At 37.7% G+C, this 18,628-nt stretch overlaps 1 protein-coding gene across 1 annotated transcript; it reads right to left on the bottom strand.

Moving 5' to 3' along the window:
- Positions 1-12,038: 12,038 nt before the first annotated feature.
- Positions 12,039-13,024, bottom strand: LOC129242713 (uncharacterized). Its single transcript, XM_054879510.1, has 2 exons — positions 12,893-13,024; positions 12,039-12,797 (listed from the first exon to the last, which is right to left on the bottom strand). The coding sequence occupies exons 1-2, from the start codon at positions 12,905-12,907 to the stop codon at positions 12,141-12,143; spliced, it is 672 nt and encodes a 223-aa protein (XP_054735485.1). The 5' UTR covers positions 12,908-13,024; the 3' UTR covers positions 12,039-12,140.
- Positions 13,025-18,628: the final 5,604 nt, after the last annotated feature.

Here is an 18,628-nt window from a genome sequence, read left to right as displayed (position 1 = left end):
TGCAGATGATATTGCTCTCTGCGTGTCAGGCAAACACCTGAATACCCTCACTGAGCTCCTGCAACGCTCAATCAATATTCTGTCAAAATGGTGCACCGAATGCGGACTAAATGCGAATCCAGCAAAGACAGATCTTGTTCTCTACAATAGGAAACAACAATCTCCTCCACTGCAAAGAATAACTTTAAAAGGGGAATCATTACTTCTATCTGATTCAGCTAAATATCTAGGAGTTATTCTAGATAGGAAGTTGAGTTGGAAATTGAACATCGAATACAGATGTAAAAAAGCTTTCATAGCTCTTTATACTTGTAAGAAAGCTATAGGCAAAACCTGGGGTTTTTCACCTCGGATCATTTATTGGATATATACCTCGATCATCAAACCGATACTCTTCTACGGTGTGGTTGTATGGTGGACAGCACTCGAAAAACGGTGTCGAGTAGCCACAATTGATCGAGTCCAAAGAACAGCCTGCCTCCTGATAACAGGATGCTTAAGTACAACACCTACTAAGGTTCTAAATACGTTGCTTCACTTATTCCCTATCGATCTGGCTGGCAAAGCGATTGCAGCGAAGCAGCGACACGCATGAATGCTATATCGAAATGGAATAAGTAACTTGGCCATTCGGCCATACTGAACAGGAACACTGTTATCTCCTCCGATATAGACTATCATGTAAGTCTTCCATCACAGCCCTTGCGATTCTCCTGTTCACTCCCAACTAGGGAAGAATGGAAGACAAATCTTACCGAAATCGATGGCCCTCTGATTATAGGTATATACAGATGGTTCAAAACAAGACGGTAAAGTGGGATATGGCATCTTTTCCAATTCCCCTCTCATTAATCTATCATTTAGATTACCCGACTACTGTAGTATATTCCAAGCGGAAGTATGCGCTGGTTACCGTACACTTTTCCCAATCCATTTTTCCCAAAAGTCATTTTTCCCAAAACTTTTGTTCCCAATAAAATAACTCCCAAACCAATTTTCCCAAAACCATTTTTCCCAATTCAATTAAAATCCTATTTTTTCCAAACTTGTTTTTTTTTTGCGTAGAACTCCTTTTCGCGTGGGCGGCCTTCGGCCGCGCTTCAAAAAAATAACCCTCATCAGTCCGACTCCGGCTTTGCAATCCACCGTATTTTTGCGTAGAACTCCTTTTCGCGTGGGCGGCCTTTGGCCGCGCTTCATAAAAATAACCCTCATCAGTCCAACTTCGGCTACGCAATCCACCGTATTTTTGCGTAGAACTCCTCTAAAGAATTCATTTTATTGGGAACAAAAGTTTTGGAAAAAATGACTTTTGGGAAAAAAGTCTTGGGAAAAACAGTTTGGATGAAAAAATTTGGGAACATTTGCCTTTGGGAAAAGTAAGCATTGGGAAAAACGGATTGGGAAAACTGGTCGGCAACGGTATGCGCTTCTGGTATGCTGCGAAAACTCTCTTAGAAAATAGAATATCACTAGAGGATATCCGCTTTTTCACCGACAGTCAAGCGGCCGTTCGAGCACTCAGCTCCTCTTATACCCACTCAGATGTGGTTCGATCCTGTCTCTTATCTCTTAACGAAATAAGTGATCAGAATTATGTTCAAGTTATCTGGGTACCTGGTCACAGTGGATTCGAAGGTAACTGCAAAGCTGACGAGTTCGCAAGAGCTGGGGCTCCGCAATCAAATGTTAGTAACTTACCCACAATCCACATTCCGCTCTCAACATGTAAAATGCTCATTGATCGAGAATTTCACAGCATTGCTGATCAGAGGTGGCGAGTGGAAACTACTTGCGTTACGACCAGACAAATCTGGCCATCCTACAATCTGAAACAGACAAAAACCCTTATAAGTCTTTCGAAACACGAACTAAGGCATATAATGTCTCTTATCACCGGCCACTGCCTTTTGGGCACTCACGCACGTCGGCTCGGGGTTCCTCAAAACGACCTGTGCAGATATAATATATATGATCGTATAATGGTATTCATCATGTAATTAAAATAATTTTAACTAAGTGAAATGACTTAAATAATTATATGAATCAGGTAGCTAAAAAAATTCAGAAATAATAGAAAAATAATTTTAAAAAATCTAGAATAATTGAAAATAACCAAGTAATCATAAATTAACTAAAAAGTACTCAAAAATAGTCAAAGAATTGTATTAATCATGTAATTAAAAATAACTTAAAAAATAACTGAAAATAAAAAATATATATTGATCATATATTTAAAAGAATTAAAAATAATTTAATAATTATTATTTGAAAATAATCATACAATAATATTCTTCATGAAATTAAAAAAAATTAAAATAATTGAAAAGAAACAGATAATTATATTAATCATTCAGTCATTCAAAAAATAAAAAAAATTCAAAAATAATAGCCAAAATAGTCAAATAATTACATTTTCCATGTAATTAAAAAAATTAAAAAATAATTGAAAATAATCGACTCAAAACATTCAAAAAATTTTAATTCAAATAATTCCAAAAAAAATCAAAATTAATTGAAAATAATCCAAAATAACAAGATAATTATGGGAATCATGAAATTAAAATAAATAAAAAATTCATAAAAAAGAATTGCTTTAAATTAGTTAGTCCATTAATCATTAAACGGTTAGCTTAAAAACAGCCCTCAGTTAATTATTAACCAACATTTAACAGGTCTGGTTCACTACATATAAATTTAATAGAAAAAAGCAAAAACAAATGCATTTTGAACCAAGTTTAGAGTATGTTGAATTGTAACTAGTAGGGAGAACTAAAGTGTTGAAGACATGACAGCAGGCCACTGTGTTAGAGGCTCTAAAGGGTATTTCAAAAGTGACGCCTAGATATCAGTGGTGAATAATTCCAAGGCAGCGCTTTTCTTAAGTCATCTTTAACAGTTCTCAAGTAGACAGATGTACAATTTTACACGATAGAGCAACGCGTTAAAATTATTGAAACTTACTATGAAAATGGTGGACTTTTAAGCAAAATATATCGCGAAATTCGATATTTTTTTGTGAAACTAATCGTCGGAATGAGTCGACAGTTTAAAGATTGGTGGAAAATTTCATAAAACTGATACTCAACAATAGGGCATTCATGAATCGACTGTTCGGTCGATTTATCCCCACCTGTAGTTCTCATGGGGGGCATTTAAATGTTGTAATTTTTCACGTATAATTGTTAAGAGTCATATTTTGATTAAAAAATAGTGAAACTTAAAATAATTACAATAAAATTTCTTAAATATTAGATGCGCAACTAAGTTCTCGCTGTTTGTCAATAGATACCGCCAGCAGTGTGGGCTTGTCTATTCTAACATAACCTAAACGTCATAAACCAAGCTTAAACATATGGTAAAGAAACTGTTTCGACACATTAGTGATTTTGTTTTGCTATCATACTCGTATACTTTTGGTTTTGTGAAAATGTCTGATTTTGTGCCGAATAATCGTCATTTGCGGAAAAAATGGCGGAGATGCTGCTTCAAATGAAACAACGTGCCGACATTACATAGTTCCGTAGCTTCAAAGACGGTGACTTTAATGTTCACAACAGGCCAAAACCTTCGAATACGCTGACTTGGAGGCATTGCTCAATAAGGATCCGTTTCAAACGAAAGAAGAGCTTTCTTCAGTATTAAAAGTTACCCGGCAATCCATTTCCAAGCGATTTCATATGAGTTACAACCAAAGGATGTTGAACGTCGTTTTTTCGCCTGTGAACAACTGCTCCAGCTGCAAAAAAGAAGCATCGTGACGGGTGATGAAAAATGGATTCATTACAGCAATCCAAAAAACCGAAAGTCATGGGGACTGCCCGGTCATGCTTCTACGTCGTCGCCTCGGCCGAATATTCACGCTGCGAAGGTTATGCTATGAATTTGGTAGGATTCATTATGAACTGTTAAAACCAAGCGAAACCATCACTGGGGCTCAATATCGACTTCAATTGATGCGATTGAGCCGAGCACTACGCGAGAAGCGGCCGCAGTACGCGGAGATGGATGAAAAAGCTATTCTACAGCATGACAACGCTCGGCCTCACGTTGCCAAACCCGTTAACACCTACCTGGAAACACTGAAATGGGAAATCCTACCCCACCCGCCCTATTCACCAGATATTGCTCCGTCCGATTTTCACCTGTTCCGATCGATGGCACATGGTCTAGCTGACCAGCAGTTCCATTCATATGAAGGCATTAAAAAATGGTTTTATCCGTGGATAGCCTCAAAAGATGAACAGTTCTCTACAGAGCTCTACCAGAAAGATGGGAAAAAGTAATAGCCGGCGATGGGCAATACTTTCAATGATTCACTTGTAACCATTTTTTCAGAATAAAGTTGTTTTCTCATCAAAAAAACAGCGATAATTTAGTTGCGCACCTAATAGTTCATTTTAAAACAACATCTAGGCGCGTCTTTTGAATGACCCTTTATTTTGAAAAATTGCATGCAAAATTTTAATTGCAAAAGCAAAATTAATATTTTTCCTGCTTAGCCAAATAACTAGTCCACTTTCAGCCTCTCCGACGGCGTGAAAAGTCCACAAAAATGTAGGTCAATCTTTCATTAGGATGACAATCATAGCCAAAATTGCGGTTGCTTTTGATATTTTCCTGAAACAGGGTTTTAATCGTTCTTCTTACGAATTTTATCAGAAACTGTTTTAGTTCAGAATTGCATTCGAAGGTTTGTCATTACTTGCCTTTCACGTGCAATTGTCGGGGAAGATACAAATATATGTGTATGTACATATGTACTACCAGCTAATATTTCCTGCACCCGCGTTTTTTTTTTCTATTGAATGTTAATTGCGAAACATGTGAATTTAGGCTTGCATTCTCCCGAAGAAGAGTAGGTCTTATGTAAATAACAAACACTGCGTTGTTGTAATTGGCAATGTATCATCCCACTGGTTTATTGCTTTCTCCGGCGTTCCCCAATGTAGCGTATTATCAAAAGTGTTTGCTATTCTACAAAATCATTACCCCTGCATCACGCTCAGAGCGCATACTAACTAAAGTGCATACATTCCATGTATGTATGTACACTCATCCATTCATTACATTCCAAGTCATTACATCTCTCTTTTCATATTTATTGTAGATTTCACGTAAATCTGGTACAAGGCAACATAGCCACTCTTGCATATAGAAATAACGTTTGTGGAATGGTGTTAGCATGTTAGTTAAAGAGAAAATGTCATTCTTATGTTTGTATGTATACACTCTTATCTTTGAATTAACAAGAATATGCCGGTTGACCTATCAATTGGGTGAAGAGCGTAGGTGGTAGCGATTGTCTAACTTCAGTTAGTAGAGACCTACATACCAACTGAGTTTGCCTGTCCAAAGCAGTGCCTATATAAAATGTATGTGGCCTGTATTATTATATTATGGATACATAAATTCGGTTGTTTAAACCTTGTTTTCTCGACCTTATTTTCTTCCCTAATAAATTTTATCTTCTTATGAAAGAAGTTCGAAATTTTCTTAGTTTAGAGAGATATAAATTATCGAAGCATTCTCGTATTTGTGGTGAGCATGAGAAGCGTTTGCGTTAATAAATGAAATTAAGAAATGTTTGTAAAATGTTGGTAACATGTAAAACAAGCTATAAAAAAACTTAACTTAACAGTTTGATCAGTAGTAGTATGAAAATAAATAGATGTCTCGACAAAAAGCATTTCGAACCTGCTGTCTCTGAGAAAAAAGTTCCAAATACAAAAAAAGTATGACCTTAACGTAATCTGATGATACTGAATGATTAATAGAAGACTGTTCAAAGGAAGTTCAATAGATAAGAGCTTTTGCTAATTATCGAACACCTTGTCTTTTAGTAAGGAAATTGAAATTTAGTAGCAAGTTGAAGTAGTTTGGGCTTTATAAGCCTTAAGACCCAAATCTTTATGCAAAATACTGTGTAATGACGTTTGTGGAATGCTTAGTATCAAAGAACGACGAGGAATGGACAAGCCTGGGTTTTCTTCAACACTTTCGGCTACAACAGCAATATTTTCGGCTGTTCTTGGGCGATGTGCACTGGCTTTATTCTTCACATCGCTAACTTGTCCCAACAGCTCGAATTTTTTCACCAATTTCTGTATTGCGGTCCGACAAGGTGCTTCACGATGACCCAAAAATGTTCGAGTTTTACCAACCGTCTCCGCCAAATTTTTACAATTTTTATAGTGGATTTTAATAATTTCAATGCGTTGTTTAAGCGGGTATCGTTCCATTTTTATTAATGGCATAGTTGCATAGTTGTCAAATATCAAAAAATTACAGCTTCAAAAGTGACATCTACTGAAATAGCGGGCTATTCAAAATAACACCTGTTATTCGAAAACCCTTTATTTCTTGAGTTGCAATAGTCTTAATTTATTCGTACGTTTCTTGTTCGGTGTGGTTTTGTGCTGCTGTCTATTATGTCTGTCTATTATGTTTTTTTTTACTTTTTTCCCTTTCAAGATTCGTCTCTTTACTACGACGCCCATTCCACCAAACACACCTTCCCCGTGAGGGGTAGTAAAGAAATTCGACTCTACAAAATTCATATTCACCTCACCTACCACCTACGAATTGCGAAATACACCTTGGGATGTACTCATTTGAAATTAACTAGCACGGAACGGAAAATATAATTATTTTTAAAAACATTTCTACACTAAATGAATTTAAATGATCGGTCGTCATGAGTTTCTCCTTCGCTTGAAAAATACGCGTACAAATTGTCGCAGTCAAAACTATCAAAGTGAGGTAATCAATTTTTTCTTTTTTAAACTTAAACAAATATTAACAATAAATTAAACCTATCATCATACATATAATGATTTCTAGAAAATGAATTTTTTTCACAATTTTTTTCACAAATCGGCAGGAATCTGTACTGCTTCAGATTTGCTGTTACGCTGATTTAATTCAAATTTCACATAAGCGTGGAAGTTCGTAAATATTTTTTTTTTCGATTGTTAAAATAAATATTTTCAGAGAGGTTTACTCATATCTTAAAATTAATGCTTATACATAAATTCAATATTTTGGCAAACTAAGAAATAGATTTATGGGTATCCGGGTATGGGTATCCGGAAAATGACCGGGAATTGTATGTACGTAGCAGCTGCCAGAAATTGTGACTCCTCTTTAAATTTGGTCGTAAATATGGTGCCGAAAACTTTGTAAAGTATATTTCAAAACGAGATAAAACGAGCCAAGCTCCTCCTCTTATTTGTGGTGTGCGTCGTGAGGTGGTCGAAACTAAACAAAATTTAAAAATCGCAGGAAGTTCGATAGCATGGCCAGTCGGAACGAGATCAAAAGGAGAGGACATAATAAGGGTTTAAAGCACCGATGAACTTCTGGTTTTTATGAAAATACACAACTTGTATTTGATTATACAAAAATTGATTACATTGGGTTTACAACTTTCCTTCCGCGTGTTTCGATAGATGACAGATCTAAAGTATTGCGGAATAAGCTTTGGGATATGTGAATAAAACCAAAACACAGCATTGGTAAATTTGCGTTTCATCATAAATTTGTTCTTGTTCAAAGATTTATTTAGGTAGCTAAGTAGAAGTGGCAGTTGGTCTCTAAACCAACTCACTTAGACCTTCGCCGATCCATTCAGATGCCTCAGTGGATGTTTACCTGCTATTTCTCGTTAAGCTATTTTGTTTTAAGTAAAAACCCATTGATCTGTCCGACACTTATTTCCCTTAAGTCATCGGTATCATACAAGAACGATGAGCCAAAGCACTAAACCTACTGGCATGCCATGCAGGGCAATGTTTGACAGACGCTTCTTCCTCCTCATTCTTGCAACTTCTGCAATAGTCGAAATTAGGTATTATACATTCAATCTTTGAGCATGCCGACCTAGGAGACATTGGCATGAGATCAAAGCAACTAACATGAAAACATTTTTCCTGGACCGATTAAGTAGCGTTTTTGAGAGCCTAACGCCACATTTTGGTCAACATTTTTTATAGCATTCCATGTCAGACTATTGGCTGAAGTGACAATGCTACTTGTGCCACGCAGTTTGTAGGTAGAGAAGGTATACCTGCAATCTCTACACCAAGAGGGAGACGAGTGGTAGTGCCCTAATTTGTCTCCCTTACAATTCCTTGGTATGTCACTATGCCCGGGCACCCATATGAAATGGATGCGGAAATATTTCGCCATCTCGTCAAGAGATATCTGGCATTTTCGAGCAATAGTGGAATTAGTGACAGCTCCACCAAGAGATTTAATCGCCGCTTGGCTATAGACTTCTCTAAAGGTAATCACATTTTTGCATAACCAGACACCTACCTACCTACCTCTATAATGGCTAAAATTTCAGCTTGAATACGCCGAAATGCTTACTTTCGTTTTCTTATAGTAGACACCAAAGCCAACTTTATCGTCAAGCTTTGGGCCATCAGTAAAGAACTATAAGCAGTTTTTTCGACCAGGTATATTGTCAACCTACTTCGTAATTAAATTCTGACAGTCAAGCTGCGTTCAAGACTTCTGGGTTCAAGTATATCGAACATCCCATAAGAATAACTATTAAACAAGTTATTTCCAAATAAAATAAAAAACAATCAAATCAGTTTCTTCGACTGTCCATCTAATGCGTACTGAATATCTACTAATTACCATTACACCTCATTAGACTCCAGAGTATCGCCTTCACTTTGTTCAATGCGCGGTGAATGCTTGACACGAATTTACTGAAACACTCAAAGACGATGGCTTCTCACGAAAATACTCATCTACCACTGGCCAATAAATATATATAAGGCCAGCACGTTTGGAGACCCGCATAATGATTTTTGAGGAAACTGTTGAGATAAGAAAGAGGTGAAATTCCTTAAACACGTCCTGGCAGATGTACTTCAGATTTCTAGAGCACCACTTCTTGGAGCATCACTTATAACTTACACACAGTTTCACTGGAAGCACAGATTAGGCACCGGCGAACCATGTTTCCATATTTACTAGAGTAAGAGCTCCCTGCATGTTTCATTAGTCGGTTTTATTTCCAGTATTTCCCTATTTTTATGTTTATTTTTATATTTATTTTACTTAATAAATCATTTTTTTTTCGCTAAAGAACATTCTTTATGAAAATGTATTCCAGTTTAATCTCGCATTTAACATAACAAAGAAGTAAGTAGAATCTGTTTTGCTACCAAAATAAATGTGTCAAGTAAGGTATTTATTGTGCATTCATATTCAAATTGGTAAACAGACAGCAAATGAATGTGAAAACTTTGCATAGACATATTTATGTATGTACTCATATAAAAAAATGGCACGCTTTACCACATAGCTCATTATTTCATTTACAGAATATATTCTACTTTTCAGATGGGCAAACGTATTTATGGTGCACTAAATTTTTTTGAGGTTCAAAACTCCGGGTATAAACACAAAATGATAGAAAAAGTTTTTCGTGCTGATAGCGGCGGCTCCTCAGCAGACAATGAAAACCCTTCGAGTGTATTTAGTTATGTTATGAAAAAGCTGCTCATAAAAATCATCGACCGTTCGAAGTCGGCTTAAAGCTGACCACAAATAGGAGGAGAAGTTCGGTCAAACACCAAATGAAGGGTTTCAACACAAATTGTATATTCTACTTCTTCTTAACATCACAGTTCAGGTGAATCATTGCTTCATCCAAAACCTTGCGCCATCTGGCTCTACTCATATCTAAGGCTACTTCCTTCCACCGCCGCGCGTTTAGCTTTTCAAGGTCAACTTCTACACGTTCGAGCCATATCTTTCTGGGAGTGTCTTCTTCTTAGGCCTCCAAAAGGGTGTAATTCAACTGCCTTTCGAGTTGTTCTCTCCTTTGCCATTTTACAAACACGTGTCCGAACCATCTTATCCTCTGAGATTTTGTAAATTTTATCACATTTTCGTTTTTTGCAAATAGTTCCAGCTCATGATTATATCTAATGCGATAGGTATCGTCTTGCCGTCTTCCAGGTGGTATATTTTTCGCACTATTTTTCTTTCAAATACCATTGGAAAGATGATTAATGTCAGTAGTTTTTAGCGTCCATAGTTCGCAACCATAGTTAGGCACGGGGCGTATCAAGGTTTTGCATATCCTTAACTTTTGATCGCGGAATAAAAATTTTGACTTAAGCAGCTTTAAATTAGCAAAGTAAGACTAATTTGCTGCTAAAATCTATCATTTATTGCCAATGTTATATCTGATGTAGATATGTATATATATTTTTTAGGAAATAAACTTGTTTAGTGACCCTCAAATATTTAGTTTTTTTTTTGTGAGCTCAAGACGGTTTAATAATAAAAAGTCAAATTAAATTATTGCTTTTATTTATTTGTGGATGTTTCGACCGCATTTGGAAATCATCTTCAGGTGCTCTTGGTTGTGCCTGATTGATAAAAAATTATTAATGTGTCAAGTTCGAATACCAGCATAAGTTTGAGTTCTACCTACGGTTAAATTGTGTGCTAATACACTTTTTAATACCCAGCATTAGCTCCTAAACGACAGGTAGCCATAGCAATCTCAGTGGAAAGGGTATTTATTGTTCAGTTGTAATTAGGTTTCTGCAGCCAAGAAAAACTTGTCCCTCAACTTGGATGATCAGTATCATATCCATTTGAAAATTATAATTTCTCAAAGGTTTGAATTCAATTGGAAATTATTTAACATAATTCAATCATCAGCATGAGAATTATAAATTTCAAAATTCTAATGAAGATAAAACATTTTTTTTTTTGATGGGTGAGGTAGCGCTGAAAATGCCTTCACACTTACAGTGACCATCGTCTACTGAGTGTTGTAGCCACTCTATCTCTCCTCTCTTTCTGGGGAGGAGGGTGTCTCGGAACTACTTTCTGCATTACTTCGGGAGAGCCCAGAACGGCATCCACAAAAAGGATGAATTCTATTCACCCACGTCTGGCTCAACCGTATTTGTAGCCAGCTTTGTACTAAAGGCTCATCTTCTTGTGTCTTTGCCTTTGAGGATTTGCTTTGCTGCATTGTGTCGAGGTCTATCTTTTTTTCGCAGTACGACCTCGATGTATTTCTTTACTGCGTTTCAGCTGTCCTCGCGTTCGAGTATTTTGCTGATTATGTTGCCGCCAATCTGCTTCCTCAGAGCATCTCTTTCCGCAAGCCATCTGTCACAACTAAAACACGTATGCACTTGGGATCGTTTACACTGCCGATGCGGTGTAAGTATCTGCGGAAGTTTGCGTGACCCGAGAGGAACTGAGTTAAGAAGTAATTCACCTCCCGAAGTTCCTTTGGACTCATTTGCCTACTGATTGAGAACGAGTTTCGCCGACCATCTGCCATTCAGTTCAGCGTCCCATCGGCTTTGCCACCGCAGCATGGTTTGACATCTCCGTTCCGCGACGCTAGTGATGACGTGTATCTTCTAGGAGTCCCACACATCCATTCTTTCCCGTAAAACATCAAAATCACAAAGAACTATTTTTTTCTATTGCAGGTCGCCCTTTGCGACCTTCAAGTGCATGCGACCTTTGTCAAGAAAAAGGTTTTCTTAAAACCCAGCAGTTATTTGGAGGTGTCCCAAAACTGTATGTAGAACTCCACTTATTGCAATCCACAAACTACAGGGCAAGCTTAGTATAAACAAATGTGAATAATGTCCATGCACTATTATTCAGGAAAAAAGAGCCCAAAAACAAAACAAAAATTAAGCTGCACAAATAAATCGATAAAAATCGATTGCATGGAGCCAACGTTCAAATTCACAATTCAATGCATCAAATGTGTGTACATATGTATGTGTGTACGCATATGCATTCAAGTATATTATAAACTTTAGTTATTTAAGTGAATAGATCGCTCAATTGGAATATCAGTTCGACAGAGCTTTTTCACCACTTGCTCAAAAAGCATCCATATATGTATGCACAAATGTATGTACCTGTATGCATGTTTGAAGAATTGTTGATGCATATGCCAAAAATCACTCCAAAACACGATTTTCTTACTTAATTACACGTATATAAAGCAGTTAAAGCATCACATATCTTTTGTTTTTTTCTTTGTTCGAAATATCACATTTTATTCTGTATTCAAACTCGAACATTTAATTTAGTGAAAATATTATATTTAATATCACAAATTTTGCTTAGTAGCCAGCTGCGAGTGCTGCACTGTCGCTCCCATCTGAGATGTAGCTACCAGCAGCAGCGGCGGAAGAAATTTCAGCTGCAGCGGGTGCTGAGGATCCGTATCCAGCACTTGCAGCTGGGGCAGCTGGAAGAGCGTTGTAAACAACAGGAGCAGGAGCGCTGTAAGCTGGAGCAGGAGCACTTTTAGACGAGCCACCACTCGATTTAACAACATAAGCAAGATTTCCTCCGTTACCAGCACCATAACCACTATTGCCGCTATTGGCTTTAAGGCCTGTGATGTCAACTAGTGGGCGTCCAGCGGATGGCAGTGACTGTACGAGTCTAAGCGCCTGTTGCGCAGAGATTTCACCACCAAGGGCGGCAAGCAAGCTCCTAATATCAACAGAGGAGCCTCCATAGCCGCCCGATGAGCCACCGTAGCCTCCTGAAGAGCCACCATAGCCTCCTGATGAGCCACCGTAACCACCTGAGGCAGCGCCACCACCACCAATCGCAGAGACTGTTTGCACTGAAACAGCTGGCTGAATCTGATAGGCACGTCCGGCGATCACGCTTCCTCCACCACCACCACCGCCGGAGCCATACTGACCGCCCGCGCCTCCACCAGTAGCGTAGCCATTGGCAACAACCAGAATAGCTGCAAAGAAGCACTGCAAGTGGAGAGAAAACACCAACATTGTTGTAAAATAGGCAAATAGGAAGAATAGGCAGCAGCAGCTAGGCTACAGCCGCGAGTAATACTTACAAGGAATCGATTCATTTTGCGTAAATTTCTAGCTCGATGTTTATGTTAGAAGATTTCGTGAATGCGTTAAAACAATTTTTCGTAATGTTTTTATAGCTAAAACAAGGCGCTCGACGCGTATGGACATTACGTGACAAACCGATTTCGCGTTATGCAGTAGGGGTATGTGCGGTTCCCCCTTGCCATTTCCACATTAAAACCGTGAAAACCATTTTTCGTACTACATAATAGGTACGAGTATGTAACCAAGTATTTTTACGAGGCTTTTTGAATGTAACGCGCCGACAGTATTGGTAGAAAAAAATAGAAAAAATGTTGTACGCCAAACCATTTGAATTTCATTTTGAAACGAGCTGCTCAGTGATTAGCTAAGCTAACTTATTTTTTAACGTGAGCCCAGTGTATGTTAATAGAACGCATTACATTTTTTTGTTGTTGGTGTATTTTGATTTTATTGTTTATTTATTTTTAGCATTAACACTTGTATGTGAAAGTTATATCAATACAATTTTTAATAAGAAAATTAACAATTTCAACATCTTATAACAATTCATCGCAAGCCTTTGCCCAACTGTGCCCACTTATCTAGGATTGCCAAAGATACCTTCGATATGAGGTAAAATGCATGAAAAAAATTAACAACATTTTCGTATTTTTAAGAAAGTATGAGCATAACTACCATTCCGTTGGTTCCGGGTTCGATACCCGCATGACCTGGACTTGGAGAATGAAGTTGCAAAAAAGTTGCCACAAAAGCGGCCGCCCTTCTCCCCTCTCTCTCTCTCTCAATAGCAAATCTCCGCGTGCATTTCTGCCGTGAAAAAACTTCTCATGAAACCCAGCTGCCTTTCGTAGTTGAGATAAAACTGCCCCTACAGATAAAGTCAAAACGCTCACCACGTTTCAGAGGAGAAGCTTGGCTAAGAACCTCAGAAAGGAGCATTTTATATAAATCAAAGAAAAACCGCATTATAGAGTGATGAAGATTACGATAAGTTCAACTACAATCGTATAAATTGAGGCAACCGTTCATTATTTTATTTAATGCCGATGTATCTGTATGCATCTGATTATGTCTTATTAATAAACAGTAATTAAATGTGACGCCAAGGCACAAGCAAATTGTGGGTGTTGCTCCATTAAGTGACACTCTATTTAGGGACGGAATAATTGGTAAAGTGATGACGAAAGCGGTCGTCAATTGGCTTTTGTTTCTGCACTACTGGCACCTTGTAGACAAAAAAGCCAAGATACTGGCGCAAAATCTTCAATTTCGAATCAATTTACACTCTTTTTTACAATCTCGTTAGTGAATGGATTAAAAGTAAATAGTGGTTCAAAAGTGACGCCTAGATGCCAGTAGTGAATTATTGCTAGACGGTACTTTTTTCTGTCATCTTTGACATTTGTCCAGTAGACACGACAGAACCACGTGTTAAAATTATTGAAACTTATTATGAAAATGAACGCTCTTTAAAAACAACATATCGCGAAATTCGTGATATTTTTAGTGGAAATAATCATCCAAATGAATCGACAACTCGAAGGCTGGTAAAAAAATTTCAAAAAACTGGTTCTGCCGAGGAAAAAAAGGACTGACAGACCACTAGTATTCTTTGAAAAGTAAAGTTCATGTGAATAAATTATGTTTTAGACTTATAATAAACGAAATAAAGGAAAGTCTGGCACAGCAGCTTGGACGAACACAATATCCGATGAGACGTCACTTTGGAGTGTTTGAGATACAGATTATTCTGGAGATTTTTGGACCTTTGCACGTTGATGATGGCGAGTGTCGTAGACGATGGTACAATGAGCTGTATGAGCTCTGCGACGACATAGACATAGCGCAGGGAATAAAGATCCAGCGGCTTCGTTGGACGGGTCTTCTCTGAATGAACACAAACGCTCCGGCGCTGAAAGTATTCGATGCGTTACCAGTGGAAGATGAAGGCCTCCTCTGCGTTGGAACGATCAGGTGAAGCAGGACTTTACTTCACTTGGTGTATCCAACTGGCGCCGGTTAGCACGAGAAAGAAACGACTGGCGCGCTTTGTTAAACTTGGTCAAAATCGCGTAAGTTTTAATCGCACAAGTTAAGAATAGAAGAATGCAACATCAACGACTCCAGAGCTAAAACACAACATTCGGAGCGACATTGCTGAACTCGATGTGATAATGTGTGAGCGAGTCCTTAAAATTTTTAATTCTCGTATGACAACCTGCAGACGTGCCAAAAAACATTTAAGTGATGTCATTTTTCCCATACATATAATTGTAAAAGCCATATTTTGAATAAAAATAGTGAAACCTGAAAGAATCTAAATTCTTACATTTCTTATTTTAAAACAACATCTAGGCGCATCTTTTGTAAGGCCCTTTAATAATAACAACAGTGGTCCGGCACATGCATCATCGAAAGATATTTCGATCGAGTTTCGAGGCCTCAGGAAATATTTTTCAGATTTTCGAGAAAAAAAACCGACAAGTAATTGTTTATAAAAAATCGTTTGAAAACAAAAAATCCTTCGTCAGGCACGCGTTTTTTATGTTTTTCAAAAGCAGTAAACATTATATTGAAATCTACCAAGCGATTTTAAAGTTACAGTGATCACCAGTTCAAAAAACATAGTTTTGAGAGATTTAAAGTTTTGCTATCGACTTATCGGGTGCCCTTTGTTCATTGTTGAATAAATCGAAAAGTATTTGTCGGATTCACTTCAAATTTTTACACAAATTTTTAAGATATTAAATATACTTTAAGAAAATGCAAACCAAAAATCCAATTTTTTGAAAATTCTGAGTGCCTCTAACCCCTTAACGTTTCTGTTTAGTAAAGTTTGGCAAGCCATCATGAATCGTTTAACGCCAGAACAACGCGTCCAAATTGTGAAAATTTACTTTGAAAAAAAAAAATAAATCTGTTCCTAGAGCACTTCATCCATTTTACGGTCAACATAATCGCTCTAGTGACCAAACTTTCTTTCCACAAGTAGTCGGAATGTCGACTCGTCCTCGTTCTCAACTTGATGACCTTTGTCATTCGACTACGTGGAAAATTGGGTATTGGCTTACATGGCTATAAAATACACCTCGTGCAAGAATTGATTCCAAATGACCACCGCTTGCGTTGCATTTTTGCTGATTGGGCTCATGTAAATTTATTGGAAAATGTAGACAAAAATTGGAAATCGGGTCATGTAACTCGTAGCCGCGACGGGCATATGCCGAATGTCTATACAAAAAATAAATCCAATGAAATTATCTACCAAATTGTGATAAAAAAATGAATTCCAACAATATTTATGTTTTGTGTTATCAGTATCAGCCTTCTCTGCTGGTTGGTGATGAATGGGGTATCATTTTATGTATTATTTTTCACTGAGCACCGAACATTTTGGCAATTAATTTCTGGTGCTTGGGCAAAAGTCTTTGCAAACCTGTCACAATTTCAGAGGTTCTGGTTTGTAAAGGGGCACTAAGAAAACGCACGCAAATTTTGCATGAATTAATTTTTTATAGAAGGTTTTTTTTTAAATATTCCACTTTTCAAATGGAAACCTGAAACAATTTATTGGGTATGGGAATAAGTTTCCGCCCTCGTAAAAGAGACAACGCTGCTGATGCTATTTTTGTGTTCGCTCTAATATTATACAGGCGATTTGAATTTGTATATTTGAGGTCTCGCTCGCATTAGTTGACATTCGTTTGAATCGTAAAGTTCCTTTTTTATCTAACGTCAAAAATGTCTACGTTCCTCCCGAAAAAACAGCACCTTTTAAAGAAAAGTACCGCTGAAACGTGTCGTATATTGATCAATATTTACGGTAATCACGTTCCATCAAATAAAACTTGTAAAGAATGGTTTCGACGCTTCTAAAGTGAGTGATAAAGATCGCGAAGGGGCACCAAAAATATTCGAAGGTACTCAACTACACCAATTATTGGATGAAGACGCATGTCGAACCCTTGATGATATGTCTAAAGCAATGGATGTTGACAGATCAACTGTCGGTAAATAGTTTCACGCGATGGGAATGGTCCAGAAAGCAGGTAACTGGGTGCCACATCAATCCCAAAGGAGAGCGATATAAAAAGACGTTTGGTGACGTGTGAGATGATTCTTGAACGGCAGAACAGTTGAACGATTTTCTGCATCGCATCGGCACTGGCGATGAAAAATGGATATATTATGATAACCCTAAGCGACGAAAATGTTGGAGCCTGCCAGATGAACCAGGTCCATCGACAGCGAAAAACATATTCATGCTACAAAGGTTACGTTGTGCATCTGGTGGGATTAGAAGGGTGTCATCAAGTGTCATTATGAGCTCCTTAACATGTTCCCGCCGGCGCTGTTATTCATGGTCTTCGCCCACAGACGGCAATGTTTAAGTCTTTTCGCTCTATCGGAAGCGATTGCAGGTCATAAAACGAAATTTTTTCATAAGGGTAGTCGTTTATGGCATCTCATCTCATAGGTACCGTTTAATAAAGTACCATTGGTGGTACGCGCCGCCCCATGAAGCAGACTTGTGCGAGCCACCGGTGGTACGCGCCGGCGTGAACGTGTTAAACCATCTGAAACAATCACTGGCGATCGTTACCGACTACAGCTAATCTGTTTGAATATCAAAGAAAAGCGGTCGGACTGAGACGGCAGACATGACAAACTGATTCTGCTGCATGGCAACGCCAGACCGCACGTTGCTAAATCGGACCAGAAATATTTAAAGGGACTGAATTGGGAAATCTTGCCCCACCCGCCGAATTCCCCAAACATTGCACCTTCGGATTACCATCTGTTCCGATCAATGCAGTCAGCCCTTATGGGAGAGCGGTTCACTTCTTACGAGCGCATCGCAAACTGGTTCAATGAATGGATATAGTTAGAGTTAAGAATTCGAATTTTCCGTCAGAGGGATCCGTATGCGGCCTGAAAGATGGAGTAAAGTGTTAGCTTCCAGTGGCACATACTTCACATAAAATCATATATTATTTAATTGTTTAAATAATTCGTAACTTTGGCTAAGAAAGGGCGAAAAGTTATTCCCATACCCAATAGATGTTCTAAAAATTAATACCTATTTTCATAAAATTTCAAAGCAACCTTCAAGGCATTTGGATGCAATAAAATAAACTCTTTTTAATTATTATTTGCTAACATTAAAATATCAAAATTGCTTCCTATTCTAAACTTTATTTTCTATCGCACTTACTTACCCACAAACATACGAGCTGAGGCAATTATTGTGCATCAGTTGACCACTGTCCATTCTAACTTTTCACTCAAATCTTTAGAACGCGCAACATACTACACGTGTGAACACAGTTACACACTACATACACACTTATTCACATACACACCTACTTAACTACATATATGTACATATGTATTCAACATTTTCCGGCGCTTTGTGGAGTCTCATTCGAACGCTTACTTCACTCTTCTGCTGCGCTGGTATATTTTATATACAAAAAAACAAAAAAATCTAATAAAACTAAATAATTTTCAAATAAAAAACGTGAAACGAAATAGCGCCGAGGTAAGTAATTGCGGGAAATGTTACTTTTTATTAATATATTTTATTTTCCATTACCTCAGCGGTGCTCATCTTTCACACAAATACATATTTACGGAAGTGCGATGCGCAACAGCTGGAAAAGCAAAGTTGCAAATGTAGCAAGAAATTCATTCAATGCGGAATTTTCAAGTACGCGACCTAGATAATTAGT

The sequence above is a fragment of the Anastrepha obliqua genome, chromosome 3, assembly GCF_027943255.1.
Source record: "Anastrepha obliqua isolate idAnaObli1 chromosome 3, idAnaObli1_1.0, whole genome shotgun sequence".
Classification (NCBI taxonomy): domain Eukaryota; kingdom Metazoa; phylum Arthropoda; class Insecta; order Diptera; family Tephritidae; genus Anastrepha; species Anastrepha obliqua.
Note: the sequence above shows the minus strand (reverse complement) of the source record. Positions and strands in the feature narration are given on the sequence as shown.